Source organism: Hypomesus transpacificus, chromosome 18, assembly GCF_021917145.1.
Source record: "Hypomesus transpacificus isolate Combined female chromosome 18, fHypTra1, whole genome shotgun sequence".
In the NCBI taxonomy this organism is placed as follows: Eukaryota; Metazoa; Chordata; class Actinopteri; order Osmeriformes; family Osmeridae; genus Hypomesus; species Hypomesus transpacificus.
In genome coordinates, this window is record NC_061077.1 from 10,315,251 (window position 1) to 10,340,400 (window position 25,150).

The 25,150-nt window shown below is 50.5% G+C and overlaps 1 protein-coding gene across 9 annotated transcripts in view; it reads left to right on the plus strand.

The window, feature by feature from the left end:
* Nucleotides 1–25,150, plus strand: part of plekhg5b (pleckstrin homology domain containing, family G (with RhoGef domain) member 5b) — a 44,273-nt gene that overhangs the window by 14,022 nt on the left and 5,101 nt on the right. For 6 of the 9 annotated variants that reach the window (XM_047039448.1, XM_047039450.1, XM_047039447.1 and 3 more), the window contains exons 3-12: nt 12,142–12,283; nt 12,797–12,896; nt 13,153–13,213; nt 13,618–13,709; nt 13,855–13,991; nt 14,931–15,097; nt 22,428–22,619; nt 23,716–23,886; nt 24,567–24,662; nt 24,841–25,041. In XM_047039448.1, coding sequence (XP_046895404.1) covers nt 12,142–12,283; nt 12,797–12,896; nt 13,153–13,213; nt 13,618–13,709; nt 13,855–13,991; nt 14,931–15,097; nt 22,428–22,619; nt 23,716–23,886; nt 24,567–24,662; nt 24,841–25,041 — 1,359 coding nt within the window. Of the gene's footprint in view, nt 1–3,346; nt 3,671–4,138; nt 4,621–10,301; nt 10,894–12,141; nt 12,284–12,796; nt 12,897–13,152; nt 13,214–13,617; nt 13,710–13,854; nt 13,992–14,930; nt 15,098–22,427; nt 22,620–23,715; nt 23,887–24,566; nt 24,663–24,840; nt 25,042–25,150 lie in introns of those variants that run through there. The other 3 variants (XM_047039451.1, XM_047039452.1, XM_047039453.1) reach the window with 3 other exon arrangements.

The following is a 25,150-nucleotide window of genomic DNA, read 5'->3' on the forward strand; positions in this document are numbered from 1 at the left end:
TATTACATAGTACCTTCGGTCAACAATGAACTTGTTACTCACAGTACTTTTCCTTACACATTTCCCACGTGGTCCCATTCCTCAGATACAGACATTCATAATACAACAGAATTAAATGACAACCACCTGTTGCCCAGTAGACAGCCACATTAACAAGCAGCCTATCTTACCTCACAAAGGGCCTGAGTTTTAATCCCAGCTGTAATGTAGGGAGCCTACTTTAAATCACTTGTCCTGTGCATACGTAATGGCCTCTGTATTCATGGAGACACATGAGCAGAAGTCTCCTTGCTGCTCTGCCCTCTGCCCTCTCCTACCAGGCTCAGTGGCCAGCTCTTTGACACGGACAGATTAGAGGACTATTTAAAGCAGCTGTGTGCATCCTTTTAATTTTCTCTGTCCTTTCTCCCCCTCCTCCTCCTCCTTTTTCTTTTCCTTTTTTAAGTGTTCTGGGTTAATGAAGAACATGCCGTCTCTGTTTGAAAAGATCTTCGACAACGATGCCGGACAACAGCACTGGCTAAAGACTTAAAGTTCCCCCTTAGAGTTGTGGTTATCTAACTAACCATATTTGCACGCATGTGTTTGTTTGCGTGTCATTAGGCTACATGTGCTGGGACTAGGATACATGTGCTGGGACTAGGATACATGTGCTGGGACTAGGATACATGTGCTGGGACTAGGATACATGTGTGTGGTCATCAGCGAGGCCAGGGCTCCAAGCAGTCAGTTGTTTGTTTACACAAATTGCTCCAACATCCTCAGGGTCAGCTATGGCAGTTCATTCTGGTATGAGGAGTAACACTTTACGTAATTCACGGTTGATAGTCATCTGCATATTCATCACTGCTTGAATTGCACGCAGACAGGTTGATGACTCATACCGAGAAATTGGAGGGAGTCTTTGATTGGGGTTTCTGAATAGAGAGAGAAAGGGTGACCTCATGGCTAAAGGAAAGTTTGCTGGATGAACAGATCGGATATTGGGCTGTTATGACGAGCTGTGGCACTGACATGCTGCAGTCAGACCCTGACTCTGGTAGAAGGATTCTTGAGGAAAAGTAGGCTAATCACTTTTCAAGGTGAAATAACCCGTTTGGAGCGGTGCCTTTTGATACGCCTTTAAGACTGTGGCACTTTATAATTTTAAATCGAGGGACCAGCCAGACTCTAATGATAGCTTGGACTGTCAATGAGACCTGTTCACAAGACACTTGTGGAGAACAAAGTAGGCCTATGTAGTGTGGCTTGGAAGTTTACTGAGAGAAAAATTCATATTTATAACCATGGCAACACACCACAAAACTACATAACACTACCTGTAGTAACAACATTGTAGTTCCACAATGTACTGTCTAGGGGTACATGCAGGCTAAGTTATTATCCGAGTGAAACTTGGTATGGGGCAGGTTGGGCTTTTCAGTAGGGGATGTTAACATTGACCTTGTTTTGGTGACACAACCTTCACCTGCCCCTTTACAACATCCACTTATCCCTCACACCCCTCCACCATACTGAGCCTTCATACACTTCTGTAATAACCTACCCGACTTGATACCAGTACTTAATTCCACTTAATACATAGTCAATCTTATGTACCTACTGTGTAGGTACACAATAGGTGTTGCTATAGTTACGTGGTAGTTAACGTTACCTTAATGTAAAGTGCTGATCGTGACTCTGTAGCACCTGTGGAGGGCAGAGGGGCAGCCTAGCTGGAGGCTGTCCAAGATGTAGTTCATGACAGCTGAGGATGAGAAGGGACACGTCCTGCCTCTGTCTCTTAGCATGGACCATCTCAGCCTGGCTCAAACTAGCCTGGAGTTCTCCCCCAGAGCAGACCCCAGACAGCCCATACTCTACTCGATATCATTATTGTTGCACTCTGCCTGGTAAATGTTGTATTTTGTACTCTTATTTTGTAATTTATTTCAAATAGTTGATAATATTTTGTAATTCATTTTAAATAGGCCTACAGACTGTTTTTTTGACTCCTGATATAATGTTAGAACTAAGGTCTTCTAATCCTTGATTTCCTTCTGTACTTTCTATGTACTATTTACAGATAGACTTGGAGGGAAGTGTTCGCTAAATGAATACAATTGAAATGTCAAATGTAAATGTTAGATGGTTGTCAGTCATGAAGCCATGAAGCATGCTTCTGGTGCTAGGATAATAGCTAGCGCTGCAGTGTGGAGCCAGCCAGGCTACAGCCAGGCTGCTGTGCGAGAGGGAGGAAGAGTTTTTGCATTGGTCCTTCAGCAGACATAAAAGGTTTCAGGCGGTGTCACTGTTTTTTCTCGACAGGCTGTGGCAAGCCCCCCCCCCCCCCCTCCTAGACCCACACAGACGGAGACATCTGTGCGCAGAAACTTTTGTTTTGCCTTCTTTTTCCTTCGGGAAATTTCCAAGTCAGTTCTGTTTAATTGTATGTTGCAATGTTTCTAACACAGAAAACAGCTCCTCCATTCGTCACTGTTGTCCAGTCATATCGCATAACCATAGAAACCTGACGAGCCTTACTAGACAAGGGTAACAATCAGAAATACAAAACTGTACACACGTGAAATGGTGAAATAGGTACCATTAGAATTGCAATAACTACAGACACCAAATTCCATCCAACAATAACAAACATGGATGGTTGAGTGTCGTGTGCCCGTCGGTGGAATGTCTTCCCAGGAAAGAGGTCCCTGTGACGCCAGCCCCAAGCCCCATGAGAAGCCGGGACAGGAAGCAGTATGGGAGCAGACAGGGGAATAACAGGAAGAGGGCACCTGACTGGCGCTAGCGTCCTCTCCAGTGGGGCCAACCTTGACCAATATAGCAGGGGTCAAACACTTTGAGGACTGGCCTCCAGTGGAGAGATGTGTCGAAAAAACGTCCCCAAAAAACATCCCCTGGCCCGGTGTTTGTAGACGGGAGCAGCAGAGTAAGAGCTGTCGTAATGATGATCATGTTGATGAACATCTACCATCACAAACTGCTCTGAGGGAGCCTTCTCATGCACTCAATACTAGCATCCAGTTATGATATCTATATACTGATAAAAGTTTGTACTTCTTGATATTGATAAAGGCGTTATAGCTCGCCCAACCCTCTTAAAACATGAACAAAATGGGTTGCCTATCTGTAGCTTTGCTTATCCTGTTGAAGGTTAGGAGTCAAAATGAGAGACAACTACACAGAGAAGATTCCACACCAAACCAGACAACTTTTGTCAAACAAAAGACGGCTTCAACTTTTGTTTCTATGGAATGGATATAAAGCCAGGGAAAGCTACTGAGGGGAATGCCCAGTGTTGAGTAAGTGTGCAGTGAACAAGTGTTTCTTTAACCTATATGAGCGCACACACTTCTGAGGAGAGGGAGAGGCAAGCCTGCGTGGGTGACTGTGCCTCACATGTTCAAGCTTATTCTTGCCTCTCTTGTGTCAGATTAGCCCCAGGTTCTATCTGAGCGCTCCAGCTTTAGCAACGCCATACACTCGCCCTCTCACTCTCTCGCACACACTCACACACTGAGGGAGCAGCGGAGAAGCTTTTCATTGATGAGGGGATTTGAACCTGTAACACTCGCCAACCTCTGGACCTTGGGACTATTTATCATTCTCCCATCGAAACTCTGAGGGCGTCTGTTTCCCAGCAGCTGCTGGTGTTTGTCTACGGCAGGTGAGTGATCGGCCGAGCTGTACTGCTCCCTCCCAGCGCTGGTATGCTGGGGTCTGAGTTCTGACCTCAAGTTTGCGGGGAAAGAGAACAGAATGTCTGAACCAGTGGCAGTATCGGTGTCGGTGTGTTGTGTCGATTTGCGCTGGGTTCTATTCTGACAGCCTGTGTGTGCCCGTAAACGGTAACTCCGTTTGTTTACTAGGTCCCTTCTTGTTAAGTTTGAACCCAACTTGGAAGCGATGCAGGCAGAGAGATTGTTAAACAGCTCAGTAGTCAGCTGGTGTGGGACAGGAGAGCAGAGGACCGAGTCTGTTTTTGTGACCTCTCCTTGGTCCCCCGTTTTAATTAGCCTCAGGACTCTGGCTCCTCTCGCTCTCTCTCTCATTTCTCGCTCTCCCCCACCTCTCTGTCTTCTCTCCCTCTCTGTGTTTCTTGCCCCCTGTCTCTCTCTTCTTCTTTCCGTCTGTCCGTGTCCTCTTTCTCCCATCTCTCTCTTTGATCCCCTCTCCCTGCTGTCTGCTAGCGATAATGATGATGGCAAACGATGATTGTTCTTTTTTTTTTTTCTCCAGCGTCAACATATCTCACATCTGTTTTTTATATCAACAGCCCAAGGTCCCCTAACACCACCCAGGGTTCCCTCTTCCCTTTTGCCTGAAACCCGAGGTGGCTTCCAAATGATTTGTTTCCAATCCCAAAGTGGAACATCTCGTGTCCAAATAGACAGTCAAAGGGAGGCCTATTTTGTCCTGGCCATTTCTAGCTCCAAAATTGATCTTTTTCCCTCTCTCACTTCCTCCTTCTTTGGTCTTGTACACCACCTTCCTGTCTATCTCTCTCTTCTCCTTCCCTGAAGCTATGGATAGGAAGCCTGGTTGCGTCACAGTCCAGTATTGCCTGAGACTACGTTCAGTACACTTGACTAGAATATCGTGGACAGAGACCAGCTGGTGAGTGCTATTTTCTCATGTGGCCACATTGATTAGACGGTTCCTCTCAATGGAAACATCTGTTCTACGTCCATCACAGACACTAGTTTGACGACGGATGACAATACGGTCAGCTGTATTTATTTTTTTTCTGTCGTCGGAAAGTGAGTTTTCCTCCTGAAAATGTTTTCTTTGCACTGAAGTAACAGGTGTGAGTGTACTAAGTGTTTGCAGGGTTTCTGTCACTGGAATGTAATTGAGGTTGACATAAGCTGGTACGGGTTTGTTAATACAAAGATTGGACGTTTCAATAGGGGTTGGTTAGGGGTGTGCAAGTACTCTATGCAGTTTATAGTTAAAACTCTGCTGTTCTGCCTGTCAGTGGAATGTTTACTTGACAAAAGGAGCTATTTCCTGAGAGCCAGCGGTAGTTACTGTCCTTGAGGATACTTTTGTGTGTACAACTAGCTCAAGGAACTTTGACCACTGCAGTGTATACTTTTGCAGATAGCTGGGCTGTGTGTGTACGCGTGTGTACGTGTGTGTGTGTACGTGTCTGTGTATGTGTGTCAGTGTATTCGTAAAATGGGAAATACCTGTCCTCCTCCCTCAAGTGTGTGTCACAGTTCAGGGATATTTGCTTATGGTGAAAAGTGTTTTGTCCTTGTGCGCTGGACACATTAGCAGAATATTTCATCTGAAGCCATGGCATGCTCTTTGACTTGAAGCTTGCTTTGTCCTACACTGGCTGCATATATTCGACTACTTCTGAAAGCTGGGAAGTATTGTCTTTGATCATATTAGACATGTTACCTCATCCAGTCATGACATGCAGACAGATGATGACATCCTGTGGCCTACCCCTGTCCATAGGATGACTGGAACTGAACTGGAAGTAAATGTCTACAGGTGTACAACCCCAATCTGAAATGTGATGACCTCTGTCTGTTAGAAACATGGGCTCCTACTCTGGCCTCTTTAAGACAACCAAACGCAACAAGTGCCTCTGTTTGAGGAGATCCATATGTGCTTGAAGATGACGGGGCCAGTCTAGAGGAAGGGGGCCTTAATAGGAAGCAGGCAGCCAGCTGGCGGGATAGATGAGGAGATGTAGCCAGAAAGGTCTGCAGGGAGAGAGACAGGTCTGCAGGGAGACAGACAGGTCTGCAGGGAGAGAGACAGGTCTGCAGGGAGAGAGACAGGTCTGCAGGGAGACAGACAGGTCTGCAGGGAGAGAGACAGGTCTGCAGGGAGACAGACAGGTCTGCAGGGAGAGAGACAGGTCTGCAGGGAGAGAGACAGGTCTGCAGGGAGACAGACAGGTCTGCAGGGAGAGAGACAGGTGTGGACAGTGGAAATACACAGGCAGGCAAGCAAAAGATCCAACAGACGGGGCAGACAGTGTTGCGTAAGGCCATTCAGTAAGAGCCAGGTCCTGGTATCCTGCCCAGCCAGGTCCTGGTATCCTGGCCAGCCATGTCCTGGTATCCTGGTCCAGCCATGTCCTGGTATCCTGGTCCAGCCAGGTTCTGGTGTCCTGCCCAGCCGCAGGTCGGATGGCGGGGGAAGAAAGGAAGAGCCAGCGAGCGGCGCTCCTGCCTCTCTTCACAGACCCACCGTTTATTTATTGAAAACTAAAGGAGACCTGGGCTAAGGCCTGACCCGGAGCTCCCTTTGATCCCCTCCCAAGCTGCCCCCCCCTCCTCTCATCCTCCAATCTCTGTTTCCACCTACGGCCCCACCTAACAGCTACACTGTAACATGACTGGACATGCAGCAGGGAGGGGGGCTTATCCAGCCCCCTAAAGGGCCATGAAAATTACTTCTAAGAGAAAAAAGAGGCAACTAGAAGTAATGTGTCAAGGGTCTAATACTTGTGGGTTTTTTCAGTTTCCACTCTCCGTTTGATAGAAAGCATGCTCTCCAGGCATTTAGCTCTTAGCCTTCGTGTGCCAATCTATCATTCTTAATGCTGGAAACCTGGAGCTCCCGCGGCGTTTTCAGCTGCTCGTCCGTCGCTGTCCGAACACAGCTGGACGGCGAGTGGTGATTGGTTGAAGGGTGTCCCACCTCGTTGGTGATTTTAGAGCGAGCCTTAGGGCCCTCTAAGTTGTGTCTGTACTCTGCGGGCTTTGGACACGCCAGGAGAGGGGCGAGGAGGAGGAGGGGGTGTTCAGCAGCGGCTAGACTGCCTCTCTGTGCCCACAGTCACAGAGATGGGCCGCTGTCGTAGCAGAACTGCTGGAGTCAGACGTCTACAGTCTATGGCTGTCGGTCTGTGCTGAGTCAAAGTTGAGCTTGTCTGAGTTCAGTCATCTGCCAATCGCAGGACAACAGTGTGTTAGAGAGGTCTGGAAGTTGTCCAGCTTGTTGTCCAGGGAAGGTGCATGAGACATTCATGACGTGCCAGTGAAGTTTGTGTATGTTCATTACGCCGATGGCCCTGGAGGAGTCTGAAAGAGTTCTGTCTGGGTTTGGGCGTGTGAGTGTGCATAATCACGGCTTTTGAACATGACTGTGCACGAGCGATTCTTACCAATCCCTTTTGGGGGTGTTTTATTTGTATAGATGCGAGTGGATGCTTCTGCGAGTTTAAAAAGACGTCAGCCAAGCCTAATTTATGGTTGTGTGTGTGTGTGATGCATGTATGCGCGTGTGTGTGAGTGTGTGTGTGTTGCCTGTGTGGGTGCGTGTTCCCCACGCATTCAGGACACGGATGTGCAGCCACTGTGAAACGGTTGACTCCCACACAGCATCATGACTGGCGAGGGTGGGGGAGGGGGTTTTACAGGAGGAACATGCATTACTCCTCAGAGGCATCACACCAGAGTGAAATTGCCAAACGACGGATGACAAACCTGCCCAGACTGGTCCACAACAACTGTTACTCTGCAGTGTAGGAGTGGCACCGGAGCGGTGTGTGTGTGTGTGTGTAATGAACACCCTTCCAGGTCGTCGTAAGAACAATCCCCCTGATTGTTCACAGCCCCCATCCTCGGAACGCTCCGGAGCTCCGCACAGTGTAGCTCTACCCACGGCCTTCATCACTGTGTGTAGTACACCCCCCAACACTGGCCCCTGTTGTCCTAGGACACTGTTCACTAATGTTTCCTGCTGACTGGCCTTGATTTGGGTTTTTATTAAGTTTTGTGTGTGTGTGTGTATGTGTGGTGCAGCAGGAAACCTACTTTTGGAGTAGAGGCTGTGGTCATGGATTTTTTAGAGGATGGCCAGGGAATTAGGTTTGCTCTCTGGGCGTAGGCACCACTGGACAAACAGCAGGAGTATTGTGTGTGTGTGTGTGTGTACGTGTGTGTCTTCATGCCTTTGTACAGCAAAAGACCAAACACAATAAGGGTGCTATTAAAGTCCTGTGACATAGCTTCCTTTTTAAACTGAGTTACTGTGCTACTTCTCTTGTCTTTCTCTCACATTTTTGGGCCTGCACTGGGACACATTACTGTCAACATATTCATCCACCATCCCTGCAGACATAATATGCCATGTAAAACACACACAACACACACACACACAGTGATGTTATGCAAGAGCAAGGTGTGCAATGGAAGGACAAACAAATCTGATTGGAGCGGTAGGGAATCTGTGCGTTTGATCGAGTGCTGTTGACCGGCCCGTAAGTTTAAGAAAATATCCCTAATATACAGGGGAAGTAAACGTACATGAATTCCCTTTTTTCTGTAGGTGGGCAGAGTGTGTGTGTGTGTGTGTGTAGTATCAGGGTTTTGAAGCAGAGCGTGACAGTTGAACCCAGGTTGGGTCTCACCAGGAGCCTCCAGTCATCTCTCTGATGGGCAGCTGCCCTCCGGGAGTCTAAACCCAGCGCCCCTCATCCTCCTCAGCCCAGCCACTCCGTCACCTGTCCCCCGCCTGCGTGTCATTGGGTTCTGTCGTTCACGTGCTCGCGTGTCTCTCGGCGTGTGCGATGGCGCCTTGGCGTGTGTGCGCTATGTGCGGGTGCGTCAGCAGGTGGCGCGTGGCGGTGGATGTGATAAGCCGGAGCGAGGGCTGCTGAGGGGCCGGCCTGTGTTCCCAGCTGTCGGCGGGGCTTGGTGTGTGTCGCTCCGGCCCCCGGTCACCGCTCCTCCAAACCCACGGCTAATCCACCCACCACCCCCCTCGGTCTGAGAACAGCCGTCTGGAGAGACGCACGCGATGCACACGCGACACAAGGACACTCTCGTCTCACACACCGTTCAACCCCCCCTTCAGCTGTCATTGAAGTGCCCCATTGAACTGGTGTGTGTGCTGTCAGAGGCTGGCTCCTCAGGTCTGCCCTGGGACTAGCACCATGCTGCACCCTGTGGTCGCTCATTAGGTCTGGCCATCTAGGAGACTCCTGAGAGATCTGACTGACTGCCTTACTGACTGACTGACAGGTTGACAAGTTGACTGACTGACTGGCTGACTGAAAGGTTGACTGCCTAACTGCTCACTGCCGGTTTAGAGGAGAGGGTATCCATCTTCTCCATCATGTCACATCATCAGTGGGAATGTTTAGCATCGCAAAAATGCCCGGAGTCATATCCTCAGCTATTTAATAACAAAACAAGGGGGTTCTATTAGTTTGATTCCTGGTGGATTATCAATCTTGTCTGGCTGGTGTGTTTGGTTTGCAGCAGGCTTCTGGATATTATACCCTGTCTTCAGGTCCAAGTGTCCAGGAGTTCTCTGTCTGTCTCTTCATCTCTCTCTCTCTCTCTCTCTCTCTCTCTCTCTCTCTCTCTCTCTCTCTCTCTCTCTCTCTCTCTCTCTCTCTCTCTCTCTCTCTCTCTCTCTCTCTCTCTCTCTCTCTCTCTCTCTCTCTCTCTCTCTCTTTCTCTCCATCTATGTCTCCATCTCACTGTCTCCACCCTCCATCCCGTCTCTCGCCATCTCACGTTCTGTCTTTCTCTCAGTCTCTCCGTCATCCTCTCTCTTTATCTGTGTCTTGCTCTCTCTTTCTCTCCCCCCTCCCGTCCTCTCCCCCTCCCTCACTTGCTCATTTGTTTTGGCTCAGGGTGCAGATATTTGCTGCTGCCTTAGTCCTGGCAGGAATGTGGACGCCCTAACTTGTTGGTTACCTTTCGGAGCTGCAGTCTAAAAATGGTGTGTGATTTGCTCCTATGTCACGTCTGCGAGGGTCCGTCTCCACGTTTGACTGGGCCGAGGTTGCAGCTGTCTGTGGGTTCTCCATCAGTGCTGCCTTGAATCATGAGAGAGAGTCAAGGAGATGTCGGGTGTGGTGTGTTTGTGAGAATGTTTTGGGATAGGGAGGGTATAATGGTTGTTTCTAGAAAAAAGCTTTTCAAGTTGTACTTGTTTTTGTTGTGCTTGTGTGAACTGCATGCTGTGAATGGTGGAAAGAGAGAATATAGGAAGGATTCTGATACAATCAAATTAATACAGATATCAATGCGCCATCGTAGCATTGTTTATGGAACAGAGCCTTTCTTTAAAGCTGCTTTTAAAGTTACTCAGTAGCCACCCTGCCTTGGTCTAAAAACATGAAAGCACTCTTAACCCAATTGTGCTTATTGGAAGTGAGCATGACATGCCTTTTACTGTAAACAAGGCAATTAGCTAACTCTCTCGCTATTTCTTTCTCTCGTTCCCTTATTTTCTCCCCCCCCCTCTCACTCTTTCTGCTTTCTCATCTCTCTCTATCTGTTTCTTCTCTGGTTTTCCTCTCATTTATTCAACAGTTTTTGAAACGGTTATATTTCTGGAGGAGGCCTTGGGGGAGGGTGCAGTCAGTGTGGGCAGCAGAGAAGAGAGGGACAGGCAGAGAGAGATAGAAAGAGAGTGGGAGAGAGGGGAGATGGAGCGAGAGACCCTTGCCCAGCTGAAAGAGGGATGCTTAATCACTCCCCCCCCAGCGTCAGATGGCCCTGACAGAGCACCGCAACCAATTAGAGCTCAGATTAGGGGGGCTTTGGACATCTGAAAGCTGGTTAGGTGGGGGCATTTTGCCGGGATTCCTCAGTCTTGTCTTAACCTCAGCGAACCCCCCTGTCTCTGCTACCAGTCCCTGTGAACCGCTACTTAACCTGGCTAGACATTGAGAGGAGTGGATTAATCAGGCAGCCTGTGTTGTTTTGGAGTGGGGTGTGGGGAACGTGCTAGCGGACCAGAGGGGTTAAGGTTGGGACCGGGGGTGGATGTCTATGTGAGCAGAGGTCCTGGGTGTCCGTTGGCATGGATGTGGAGGCGGAGTGTGCAGGGGCCGGGGTCGAGGCCGGGGTCGAGGCCGGGGTCGTGGCCAGAGGTCAGTGCTCACACCCTCCAGGCTGGAAGGTAGGCACCCCTCCTCCGTCTTCAGTGTTTACTGCTATGATGGGAGGATGCTTTATTCTAATGAATCAGATGGACTTTGAGTGACTCCAGACCCGTATTGGCAGACAGACAGCATGTGGGTCCTGTGTTTGATGTCGGTGTGACAGCCGAGAGGGACGCGGGAGGTTCCTGTGTGGATGTCCTTGTGGGCTAATAGCCAGCGTGTGTTTGGGTCCTTGTGCGTTCGTCTCACTGGTGTGTGTTTATGTCGAGGCCACACTCAGTGGCATGAGCCGCCTCTTACGGGCCCGGGGTCACATGAGCACACACACACTTCAGCATTGCTCTCGAGTACAAGAAGACAATGACAGGAAGCCCATTAGGAGGACCTCCATTGTATCTCTCCAGACATCCTGGTTTCCTGTGAGGGTCCAGGGTGAGGGCTGATTGGGAGTCAGGGGTGGGAGGAGGCCCAGGGGGGATCTCCACTAACCCCTCTGGAGCTCCCTTCTCTCTGGAGGGGCGAGGGTGCTCTGTCTGGATCTGCCCCAGGCAGGGGAGGTCTAATCCTGCTGCCTTCTGCTGCCTGTCTGAGGAAGATTCTCCCCTTGACCTTGACTTGGGGTCAGTGTTGCTGTCTTGTGCTGGGCTGTGGAGATGAAGATTATGGAGGGGTGAGCTGGTCTCAGGTCTGTCCTAAAGGCAACTTTTCTGAGGGGACTTGTTCTCCCACGGACGTAGGAGGTGGAGAAGGGAGGGGCTAGGAGAGAGCCTTGTGAGGGTGCAAACAATGAGACGCGTGGCGCCGCGCCTGTGTGTGTTGGTGTGTGTGTGTGCGTGCGTGCGTGTTTTTGTTTTATGCACGTGTGTGTATTTGCATTGCAGATTTATTTGTTCAAGACCATTATGCAGGACTGTGACCTAGTGCTTTGTACTCATGCCAGACAGCTGGGCTGAGTCATTGGCATATCCATTGGTCTGACCCTCTCTCTTTCTGTATTTCATTTCCCTCCTTCCCTCCCTCCCTGTGTTTGTGTCTCCCCCCCTGTCTCTCTACCTCCCTCCCTCCCTGTCTCTCTGTCTCCCTGTCTCTCTGTCTCCCTGTCTCTCTGTCTCCCTCCCTCTCTGTCTCCCTGTCTCTCTGTCTCCCTGTCTCTCTGTCTCCCTGTCTCTCTCTGTCTCCCTCCCTCTCTGTCTCCCTGTCTCTCTGTCTCCCTGTCTCTCTGTCTCCCTGTCTCCCTCCCTCTCTGTCTCCCTCGTTCTTTCCAGGTGTGCCACCACCCAGACTGCCAGGACCTTAATAACAAGAACCCCCTTCACCTGTGTGAGTCATGTGACTCGCGCTGTCACCCAGACGACACAGACAACATGCACTTTGACCGGCACCCCCGATTTGACCTGCAACCCCAAGGTGCCCACTAGCGACACAAGACATCACACATCACCACTATTAGGCCAACAACCAATCTGACCACACATATGACCTCTCTATAACTTGCAAGCAAGAATATCACTGCTGTGATTTTCAGTTCTCATTTCGGTTGAAATTTAAGATTGTGTATTCTAACCCCTTCCTGTTGCACCAAGGCTGCTTCCTCATACTAGATTGTAACTAGTATATCATGATGTGGGTTCAATACCTTTTCATAACCTCATGAACCCTGCTCTGGATAAGAGTGTCTGCTAAATGACTAAATGTCATGGATCTGTATTCAACCCAGTTACTGGTAAATATGTGTAAAGGTTTACCCTAAGAGTGAATCATAGTCTAGCATCGGATTTATCATGTCTGGCACAGTTTAATTATTAACAGGCAATAGGATGATTTAGCCAGACACTAACAGTTAGTCAAACTTTGGAATGGTTACCAAAACAACAATCTCTTTTATTTTGTGTATTTTTTGTAATCCCCACCTTTTCCCAGGATCCATTCTGGCGAGGAACGTGTCGACGCGCTCGTGCCCCCCACGCACCAGCCCCCCCTCTGACCTGGAGGAAGAGAACGAGGGGGTCAGCGAACAAGGGTCAGTCACCTCCCCAAGTCAACATTCCATCACACGCCTGCCTCATGGTGTCCTTCACTTAGCTTTGCGGGGCCGAACGTAGGCAGGGAATGTGTGTCCCAGGACTTTTCCCATTAGATTTTCGACCACCGCTCGTGGTTAATCAACATAACGTTTCTCTTCCCGGCGCGCTCGAGGTTCATTGACTTCCTTGCTAAACATTCAGTGGCTGTGTGGAAGTGGGGATTGCTAACGGATGTGTCTGCTGGTCTTCCAGGGAACGCAGAGTCGGAGGGGTAAAGCTGGTGAAGAAGAAGCCCAGAAGAAGACACACAGATGTGAGTACTGGGTGCTGACGGCTGCAACAGAGAAGAAGGAGGAGAGTCCCCCTCCGGAAACAAGCATTTCCATTTCAGTTCCTATTGTCCTCTGAGCCAAACGGTCCTGGGACTGTTCTGAATCTGGTACATTATTAATATTATTATCTGGTAGATAACTGTATGTATACGCATACTGGTGAAGGCTACAGGCTGCCAGTTGAGTACAACTCGAGAGCTCTCCACTGCAGAGTTGTCTGCAGGGTAAACAGGGTGGTATAACAGGCTGTCCCAGACTCCTGGGAGTCTGCTGCAGCATGTGGTGTGGAGGAGCCTCCCTCCCTCCCTCCCCTCCTAGTGCTCCCCAGCTCAGGAGCCTGGCTCAGACCTCCATTCACCTCTGCTGTGTCTATCGCCCCCTGCAGGACCCCAGCAAGGAGTGCTTCAGCCTCAAGTTTGATCTCAACGTGGACATCGACACCGAGATCGTCCCGGCGGTGAAGAAGAAAACCCTGAGGTGAGAGGAGACTGGCGGCTGGAGGGGGGAGGGGGTGATGAGTCCTGCCTCATGGGGGTCTCTAAGGTTCTGAACATGACACTATGGTACTAGTAATGGGAGTTTCCCCAGTGTATTGAGTAAAGTTGTGTGTGTGTGTCCCCAGGGAGATTCTAGGCCCTGTGTTTGAGAGGAAGGGCATCGAGCTGTCCCGAGTGGACTTGTTCCTGGACCAGTCCAACACCCCACTGTCCCTTAACTTTGAGGCCTACCGCTTCGGTGGACACTACCTCAAAGTCAAAGGTATGGGAGGCAGTGTTCACGAACCATGTTTAATGTTGAAAGTGATTTGGAAATGATTCATACACAGAGCAGCGCATGCGATTTCAACTATTGCTACGTGAGTTTGTTTGCTTGCTTGCCCTTTTCAAACTTGTTGCCGTGTAACGTTTAATATGGCTCGCATGCCATTGGGCAGGGTTTGACGTGAAAAAGTGAATCGGTAGAGCTTGAAATGCATATGAGGTCCCCTGCTGTTGATCTATGGGTGACTTGGATAAAGTCTCTGTCTAGAAAGTTCTGATATTTCCTTCATTAGATAGGCTTTACTTCTTCTCTTGTTACCCAAGCCTGTTAAATAATGCATGGGTGGGACAGATGGCAGGGCCCCTGTTTCCTGTCACACCCTAGAATGAGAGGAAACTGGGAAGGGCGTCCCCCATCTTGGGTCCCTGCAAGGAGCTGGCTTTATATCTGTCTGGGTTTCAAAGAGCTGAGTCTCCACACAGTCCTGCTCCGTGACTAATGTGTGTGTGTGCCGTTTCCCCTCCTCTTCCCCGCAGCCCGCCGCTCCACTCTGACACACACACACACTAAGACGTCAACTCGGCGAGAGAGAAAAAAATCAGCTGCTAGCTCTCAGTCATGTGCTCTAGGGTGTGGTGGTTGGTGTGGTTAAAAAAAGAAATGAGACAGAGAGCTCACCAAATTTCCCATTGAAGCTCTTCTATTGTATTCAGTTCTATTTCATGACATCGTACTCCCCTCGAATCTGTTCTATTGTTTGCGGTGACCTTCCACGCTGTCTTAACAGTCTCCAGGTCGAGTGTTGGTGTCGACAGCAGAAGCACATGGCAAGTGAACCTGAAACTGAACCTGTGTGTCTGTCTTTGTCTGTCTGTCTGTGTGTGTGTCTGTCTGTCTTGTGTGTCTGTCTGTCTTGTCTGTCTGTGTGTCCGTCAGCGCGGCCAGGGGACGAGCTGAAGGTGGAACAGGGGGTGAAGGACCTGCGCTCGCTCAGCCTGCCCAACATGAAGCCGTCGGGGGGGCAGAGCCCCTACATCCTCACCCCGGGCAGCGAGAAGGTGGAGCACGGCTCCCTGGGCCGCCGCGAGAGCGTGGACCTGCTGGTCAGTACAGCCTCCTGCTCTCCACACCTGTCTGGAGGACACGTCACAACACACTGCAATCACACGCGGGACTCATGGCACACAAAAACAACAAGCAACCTTCGATATGCATTCTGTCGCGTCCCAGCCCCGTGAAGCTGTTCCGTGACTTCCTCCTGTTCAGCTGGGATCCCATGGCCTTGTAGTCTAGTCCTGACCTGATGTTCCATGGGTGTTACCACATCTCCCAGGACTCCTGCCCTGCCCTGCCAATTTGCTTCCTCCTGGCTCTCCGTGCCAGCCTGCTCTGCCGGCCTACTGGTACTCTGTGTCTCAGCCTGGCAGACAGATGACCTCACCCAGGAACATGCCCTGCCTCTCTGGTCCCCCCTGGGCAGTAAAGAGTGGTTACTTTGGCATGGACAGAGAGTGCTGAGAGAGGCAGTCTGCTGGACATACCAGAGGTATCCTGGTGCTCTGGCAGGCAGGCTGTGACGTGCTGGACTTGGACAGAGGCCTCAGGCTGTTGGGTTCAACGACTGCAGATGACCGTTTTGTGTGTCTTAATGGAGCCTGCGGTCATTTCCTCGCTGCTGTTGACCAATCATCAATGAGGCCTAAGACTCAATGGTAGTACCTCCTGCCGTAACTGTTTTCATTGCAGGTGGCTAGGGGTAGGTTCTTTCCTGTGCATGCACATGGCAGGAGGCTGGCTAATGAGCCTGTGTGGACTAGCTCGGCGCTTTTGCGCAGGAGAGCTGTCAGCACGTTTGGGATCCACCTTCCAGACAAGTCTAGACTCCCTTTCACACCCACTTTCAATGGGGCTGTGTGAACGTAGGTGTGATGTCATCGGGGCCCGCGGCTAGGAAGCTCCACGTAGCAGCAGCAGACAGGGCAAGGAGGCTGCTGTCACAATCGTCTCTCTGGCTCCTGCTAAATCTCCAGGCTTAGATGGGAACATGGGAGTGGCTCCAAGCAGGAGTTCTCAACATCACGTTTCCTTGTTTCTCGACAGCAAACTGACCTCCATACTTTGCTATGATCGAATGTATTCATCAACTGAGAGTTCACTGTATTGAAAATAGACCAAGAGCCGCCATTCCGTTCTTGGCCTTAAGGTGGAGATAAAGAGCTACAACTACAGTATCAGCCGGTCTGAGCTTAGGGCAGGCTTTAATGCCCGAGTCATAGAGTGCAATGTATTTTAGATATAAACCCATAAATCAGGGATATAGCTGGCTTCTGTTGTGGATTGATGTGGATCTTCAAATTAGTACAGTCCAAATCTCACCTTTATGATTATGAGAACCATAAAGTCTTGACAGTTCCCAAACTCTTGACACTTTTGTCAGAGCTCTGCTGATTTCCACGGGGTCCGACTAGCTGAGGTTAAGCTCTTCCTCATGACATGTTTTCATAATGACCTTTAATCAGGAAGCATCCAACTTCCACCTTCCAATCACCCTCGGGAAACAATCGAGGCCAGTCTTGGTAAACAGGTGAAGCCGATGTCGGCTGGTTACCGGTGCCTGTGACACAGGAACAGGTGGATGTGCTGATGAACACATCATAACCCTTGGTTGATCTGCCACATAGTGAAGCGTTCTGACCCTTCCTCTACATGTTCCTCTACATCCACACCATCGTTCAGCCAAGGGCTCAACACGCATGGCCTCCAGCTTTACTCCGACTAGCTACTTTTTGCTTGGCCGCTCAAGGGCCTCGAACACAGCACACATCACTTCCTGTGACACCTGCAAATAGGTCCTTTCTCTGCATGTTGTATTTGAGATCCTGTTGTACCACAGGACTGTTCCTTGACTCTCTGACCACCTCAATATTATTCGAGAAATGGAAAAGTGCTTGACGTGCTCTTTGTTTATGCGCTACCTGTAGCTTGCTTCGGAGAAAAGCGACTGCAAAGGGAATCAAATGTCAACGTAATGTGCTGGGAAAGCATTCTTTCTAAGACTTGTAGGCTACATTATCCACAATAACCAGGTCACCCCCCTGAAATCAGATGTGTGTTTTGGTCACAGCCTATAAGGCTGCAGCAGCTCTCTCTAGACTCGATTATTGAGAATAGAAACTGACGGGCAGCCCCAGTCACGTGGTTTACAATAAGCTGTAAAGATCACACGCCACATGAAGCTGTGGACCACGTGAACGAGGTATGCAGATGTGACCGTTGAACTTTTGATATGACTCCCTTTATGTAACACAGGGGTTGCTATGGGGCGCCAAATGCGACGTTGTCACGAGTAGCCACCTCGGTGACACGCAGTCTCACCTCTTGAACGTGGCGCGCGGCTTTGGGCAGGAAAAGATGGCTGTCCGCCTGTTAGATAAGAGAGTCGTCACACAGAGGCCAGGCAGAAGGTCCAGAGGCTCCCTCTCTTCACCGTGACACGCTGGGACCTGACCAGGAGATCCTCCATCTTAACTGCCAGCCCTTTGAAGCTCCTGTTCCACACAGCTGTCTATAGTGTAAGGTCTAGCCCAAAAAGATATCTCCATGTTCTGCCTAGCCGGAGGGGGGGGGGACTCTGAATGTTGTGTAGTAAGCAGGTATTGGTTGTTGTGTCATTATAGATAGGTACACTAGGGGTTGGCTTTTGGTACAAGAGCCAAACTGCCCCTGGGGTGACAGATGTACTAACGCAGGCAGCCCTCATCTCAGTGGCTTTGGGCAGGCATAACACAGATGGACTAGCTGAACCCACAAAGTAAACACACACACACCATCAACTAAACATAATACCTGCTACCGTGTTTGATAAATGATGCAAGGAAGGAGGAGACCAATTTGGCTGGGGTGTTGAATCATGTTGAATCGGAGTGTTTTCCTCACAGCAGTCTGATAATGGTCATTAGACTACAGTACATCAGACTACAGTACATTAGACTATAGTACCGTCTGTTCCTCACAGACAGGCCAACTGACCTTTCACTATGAACAGCTACCTCTTTTTCCCCCCTGCAGACTTCTCTTTGAATTCACTAAACGGGAACCATTGTTGATTTACACAGTATTGCCGCAGATAGAACAATGGAGGTGACTTGGGAGTGGTCACATGTCTCCTCATGATCACGTGTGATCTGGGATCCGCTGCCAGGCTACCAGACGCTGCTCCAGTACAGGCTCACATCAACACACATTCACCTGATCTCAGCAGGAGATGGATGTGATGGAACACAACGACAACAAGGATCCTGCCCCGAAACGGTCATCCAAGTCACACTTCTCAGGGCGACATATTGCTCTCTCCCTAGGCCTGTGAACATGTCATTGGGGTATTTCTAGTTCCTCATAAGCGAATGAGGAATGTTTGCATGTGGTCCGTGCGTTGTTGGGTTTTGTAAAGACGTGCAGTAGCCCTGCTCTCTGTGGACAGTGGGAGGGGCTAGTGAGAAAGGTGTGTGTGTGAGAGAGAGGGAGAGAGGACAGGTAGTAGGCTGAGGTGAAGAGACCTGTGTCAAGAGCAGGGAGGACCAGCATGCTGTGGCACTGTTCCTTTTGATCAGAGTGATCTTTGACCCCTTGCAGTAGCAGACTCGGGTGTAATCAGCCAGTGCTCCCCTGACGGAGTCAGTCGTCTCTGCTGTCGGGACGAGCGCATGCTACTCCCTGGGGCACACTTCTCCAGCTGTCATGTTTTGAGGATCATCGCACAGCCTTTGGATTTAACACTATCCCTCGTCACATTTCGGGAATCCGGATTGATCTCAGTTTCCGTCGCAGAGAGAGTGAGGAAGGTTTTTTGTTTGCGGAGGCACTATGGTACGCTTCGGGCGCCTGACCTCCTGGCGTAGCTGGGACTTGCTCCATGTTGACCCTGAGAGTGCAGAGGAGCCCCCTCACTCCCCCCCCACGCCAACAGACGACGAGGTGAGACCGAGCCGCTGAAGCTCCTTGCTGTGTCTGTGCCTCCGTGTTTTCTGTGTGTCGGAAGGAAGGCATTTCCAATCACCGACATTGACCGAGATTGTCTTTCTGTTACTAGATGTGTGTGTGAGTCTGTGTCGGTGGAGCCGGAAAGGCTAATCTCACAGTTTCCCATCGTTAATCAGCGACCCTGATCAAGTGGAGCTATTATCTCGTTGCTAAAAGAGAGGTGGAGGGAGAGGGGGAGGAAGGGGGGGTGGGGGGGGGGGGTGGTCATGGTTTCACTGCTCACTTTGAATACAATCCCTCCCTTCTGAATCTTTTAAAGATTTTTTCCCTCGCGAGCCAAGGTTAAGACCACAGCCAGCGGTGATAAGATAAGGACGTAGGCGACACGAGTCTTGATATGGTTAACCTGACTGCTGGGCAGTTCTCCTGCAGCAGTTCCCAGAGCCCCTGGGCCCAGCACAGGGCCAGGTCAGGGTCTCTCCACCCCCCTCTGATGGGAACTGACATGTCCACACACACGGACCAGACATGGTCAATACACAGGGCTGCAGAGTTTCCTATTGTGAATGACTGGTGAATTGTAAGGTAACCATGGGTTATTAAAATAGTTTATTTTGTCATTTGTAACACACAGAAATGCCCCTGGTGATAATATCTGGACAAACACTTGTTTGAACAAGTAAACAACCACAGAGTTATGTGCTCTTTAATGTCCAGTAGCTCACTGCAGGGATATGCTGAAACACATTTCCTCTTTGGTCAATACTGGGGTTTATGTCCTTGTTGTGGTCAAGCAGGAAAGATACCAGCTACCAGTCATCCTGATCCAAGTAGTTCATATAAACTGGCCAATGTGCAACAAAACATCAACTGTCAGGTCAAACTGAAACTTGTCACACCATGCAGTTTTAATTTTAAATGACATCTTGGCTGGAAATTCAAGCTTTGTTCCACTCCTCATTGTTTAAGTTTTTCCGCCAGAAGCTAAAATGTTCCCCTTGAGTTTAGCGTGCCCTTGTACAGCTCCCAACAGGGACTGTTGGTCACTTCCAGCCTTCTGCAGGGTTCCACTGTCACTTTCATTTCATACAATGTTGACATTCAGAGAGAAATTCAGTTGTTTCAAGGAAATGGAGCCTGAGGGGTTTAAAAGGGTGTATCACCGTGTGTGTGTGTGTCGAGGGGGTGGGGGGGGGGGACTCAGGTCAGAACAAGGAAAGGAGACGTCAGAGATGGCCAAACAAAAGGCAAGACGCCAGCGAAACAGTTGGCCCCTCTGAAGCTCCCGGATGCGTGTTGGAGCAACAGAGGCCCGCAAGCTGCTGCTCTGGCCCCGCCCCTTCCAATGCAGATCAGCCCCATGTTTCATGTAGCCGCGCCTCCTCTTTCCTCCTCAACACAATGGGGCAGGATCCTCCTGGTTACCATGACGCTGGGCCAGTGTCGGGGCGAATGTGTGCGGACAAGCGGGCTCAGTCGGCAGGCTTCACCACTCAGGAGAGCACAGCAACACCCGCAGTGACGCGCAGGAGTCCAAACACAAGTGTTTTGCGGTGCTCAGAGCGTAGTGAGGGACACACCAACCCACCCCTCCAGCCTATCACCACCACGTTCCCACCAGCTGGGACTTCTCTCCAGTCTGGAGAAACCTTTGGATGAGGAGAAAACCCTGTGCGGCTGCAGCTGTCGAGCGTGGGTGCTGGAGTGAGGAGGGGAGTTGGCGTGAAGACTTGGCCCTGAGAGTAGGCGTGCACATGCGTGTTTGCATGTAGACAGAGCGGTGGGCAGGGAGGTTGACAGAAGGCAGCAGCTGGCTCCATCATGAGCTGCTCTCCATGAGCCCCTCTCACTCGGCAGGATGGTTTTCGTTAGCTTTGACATGCCGCGGGCTTCAATGGTGAGTACCGATATCTGGATGACAAACGGTCGAGTGAAAGAATAAGAGATATGCTCATATTCGCGTGCTGTGGCAGATATTGGGATACTCTGTGTGTTGGTGTCTGAGTTTAATGGCGTTTGGAAAGGACCTCTGAAGTTAGTTTGTTGGTAAGGTTTGAGATGGGCAAAGTGCCACGGTCTTTGTGTTGAGCTGTGCTTCATTGGTCCTCGCTCTCATGATTCTAGGAACCTCTGGAATATTGTGTTATGCCTTGAGGTTGATTTGTATTCCTTCCTATTCAATTGATATAGTTTGTGTCACTTCAAAGCTTGCTGAAGCGGTTCCGCTTCAACTTTTTTCATGATCCTGTAGTATCTGTTGCCAGAACATTCCTGAGCTAATAGGAATTCAGCCCTCGTCGTTTACACAGCGAGCGGGTTGACATTCGGCCAGGGTCCAGAGTCCCCCCTGTCCCCCCCTATGCTGGAGGGATACTTCCTGAATGACACCTGTGGCCTTGTCCTATTGGCAGAGATCCCCCCCCCCCGAAATCCCCCGAGCACAGCAGAAGATCAGAGCACCATTCTCTTCCCTGATGAAGGCAGCTCTAAATACAGAGGAAGATAGATTGTCTAGAGTCACCTATTCTGTTCTCTGTTCCACAGTGTTTGTTTAAAAGTAGGGGCAAAGGTGAGGAAATTCAAATGAAGACTCAGAATATAGTTGAAGTTCGGCAGCAGCTGCATGGGATGTATAATAATCCCTTACTTTGACAATCCTAGGAGATCAGTGACCAGTCAGTGTGCACGGCCTTGGTCCTGTCACTCAGCTGAACCCTACACTTTTGTCTTTGACGTTTCTTCAGCTTCATATTATTCCTATCATACAAGACATAGCTTGGGGTTTGGGAAAAGCACAAAAACATGCCAAGTGTGGAATGTTCAGGAGTCAGGACTCTGGAATGTGTTCTTGTCACAGTGTCATCGGGGTGGGGGGGGGGACCCAGAGACTCCCCTGCAGTAGATTATTTTGCCCAGACACCAACATGGCAAAAGCAACTGCTTCCTCAGATACCGACGAGGCCACTTGTTTGTTTGGTTTTGCTGATGGCGCTGGCTCGTCAAGTGGATTGCGATTGCCCGTGTGAGGGAGGTTGTGCGACAGGGCTTGCTGACAGGGTAACAATGGGGCTGGAACAATAAGCTGTTCTTATGGAACAACGTCTGCCCTTCCCCTGTTCCTTGTGATGTAAGAAGGCTTCGCTCAGAGGAAGGGGCATTCCTTCCCTCTCCTGTTTGTGTCTGAGTGACTTCGGATAGCTTTAACAGTCCCTCTGATGTCATTCTTCACGGCAGAAACCCCCCTCTTGCATCCTGTTTATCCATCTTGTATATACGTCTCCATCATCTCTGTCTAGCTGGAAAGTTATTTTCCCCCTCTCAGGTGATGTCACTGGCAGATGTCACGTTCCTTCCCATTCAACGTTCCTTCCTATCCTATCTTTGTCGTTTTTCTCTGTTCCTCTCCGACGTCAGTGGGCTAACCCCTGGTTCCCTCTCCCGGTTGTTCTGCAGGGTCAGGCGCGTCGCCGGAAGAACATAACAGAGTTCCTGGGGGACGCCAACATCCCGTCGCCGGACTCTCTGCCCCCACTGCCTGGCTCCCTGCCCGGCGTGGGCACGGGGCCGGACAGCTGGAAGAACCGGGCGGCCAGCCGCTTCAGTGGGTTCTTCAGCTCGGCGGCCGGAGCGGGCGCCTTCGGCAAGGTGAGGCAACGAGCGGTGCAGCTACAGGGATGGGTTTGGCTCAGTGGTAGAGCATCAGGGGGGTACGCTCAGGTAGAGCATCAGGGAGGTACGCTCAGGTAGAGCATCAGGGGGGTACGCTCAGGTAGAGCATCAGGGAGGTACGCTCAGGTAGAGCATCTGGCTGCCGAGCGAGAGGTCTCTTGTTCACCCCCTCCTCCCCCCCCCTCTCCCCTGTATGCCGCTGTGGATAAAAGGGCCAAGTAAGGGAATACATTACGTTAGAGAGGAGGAGGTAGAGGAAAAAACAGTAGCTAGAAGGGCTGGGAAGCCGGTTAAAAGCCGTATCCACTCCCCTCTTAGTCAAATCCTTTCCTGTCCGAGCCCCTGAGATATTGTCCTGCTCACTCTCCTCTAAATAAGTAGTGCAGTAGCTCTGTAGAACCACAAGGTCACCATTTCGGGAATAAGACCACAATATTTGAAATTAAAACGACCGTTGGTAAACAAAGCACACGGGCAATTGCGCTGACACACATGCGCTCCCATTGTGTTCTCTCTCATGAGGTCACATCCTGCACAGTGGCAGATGTCAGGCAGGGACAGTTTGTGTCACTCACCTGTCAGTCTCAGCTCATCTCTATTCAGAGCGGCCAGCCCTTAACCCCCGCCAGGGGCCGGACCCCAACCCTCTCCCCTCCACAAAGCAGAGGTGACCGGGGGCCACGCCTCCTGAACCCCCACCAGGGACAGTGCACCCCCTCCTCCCCAATACTCCATTGTCCGAGTCATCTCAATGCACGGGCCTCATTTCCATAAGTACACAAGGCTCCCCACTTAGAATAATTGTCTCAGTGGATGCTGCTAGTGCATGAAGAATTCAGACGCCTGTATTAGGGGGGGTGTGGGGGTGTGTGTGTGGGGGGGGGTTATGTTAATGTAGAGACTCTGCCTCACTTACAGTTTGAGGGTAACAACAAACCTCTCTCAGTTCCTGGCTGTTGACCTTATCTAGATGGATCACTCTGGAGGAACTGAACTATGTAGGTCAGGGAAACGGGATAGTAAATATTTGTTCTGTGTGTAACCTTGTGTGTGTGCGTGTGTGTTGGAACAGGAAGTGGACCGCATGGAGCAGCTCCAGAACAAGCTCCACTCCTACACGGTGTTCGGGCTGCCCAAGGTGCCCCTGCAGCTCTCCTTCCACCAGGACTCCTGGGAGGAGGAGGAGGAGGAGACCAACCTGGAGCTGGAGGACAGCTGGCAGCAGCTACTGGACAACCCCGAGGTACACACACACACACACACACACTCCTCTTGTCTCTGTCTCTCATCTCCAACGTGCCTGGAGACACTTTTCACCTAAGTTCTTCTGCGTCAGCACACTGGGCCTCAAAGTAGCCCATTCCTCCAGGTGGCTTTCCTGGCAATCTCTCGCTTAGTTCTCGTGTTGTCAGCTGGTTCCTGCTCCAGTCTGACAGTCACACATGTTGCTCCCCAGCGGTGGGCTGACACCTGGCTTTAACTGGTACTGAGCTGGAAGGGGTGTTAGGTGAAAGGTACCAGACCTGTTTGCACCATGCCAGCTATCAGCTCGCACCTTTAAGAGTGTGGGAGATCAGACAGACACTGACAGACACACCATACTATCATAGCCTGCCTCTGTTTATCCTTATGTAACTCCTATCTGGGCAGTGTTGTAAAATTGACAGTAAGCCTATTGTGTAGATCACATGGAGTCATATAGTGTGTGATAAGGTGATATTATGATTGATGGAGGATTCAGTCCAGCACAGCGTCTGTTAGTAATGGGAGGCTATTAACAATACAAGGATGTGTCCTGATCCTGTTCTACAGAAGGTATCTGTTCTGTAACTGTGTACTGTACAATATGCATACCCATCTAATGCTGTAAACTCTGTGTGTGTGTTTGTATTTGTGTGTGTGTGTGTTTGTGTGTGTGTCCAGACGTTGACCAGGCGTCAGTTCCACCAGCAGGAGGCGATCTGGGAGCTGCTGAACACAGAGGCCACATACATCAAAAAACTGAGGGTCATCACTGATGTAAGGACCTTTACCTCTCTACAGCTTCACACCCACACACACACATCTCTCTACAGCATACCCAGGTTGTATTTCATCCACACTGATGCCTCCCCTCCCCTCCTCCGCTCCTCCTCCTCCCCTCCTCCTCCCCTCCTCCCCTCCTCCCCTACTCCCCTCCTCCCCTGCCCCTGTGCAGCTGTTCCTGTGTGGCCTGCTCAACCTCCAGGAGAGTGGCCTGCTGACGGAGGTGGAGCCCAGCAGGATGTTCAGTAACATCCAGGACATTGTGCGTCTGCACACGGCCCTGTGGAACCAGGTCATGCTGCCCGCTCTGGAGAAGGCCAGGCTGGCCCGCAGCCTGCTCGACCCCTGTGACCTGCTGCACGGCTTCCGAACGGTGAGATACACACTCACACACACACACTGTATGGACACTCTGCCTCTTTCTCCTGCGGAGGCAGTGATGGAAGGGTGCATCCAGTAAAGCCTCTGGTGTGTGTGCGTGT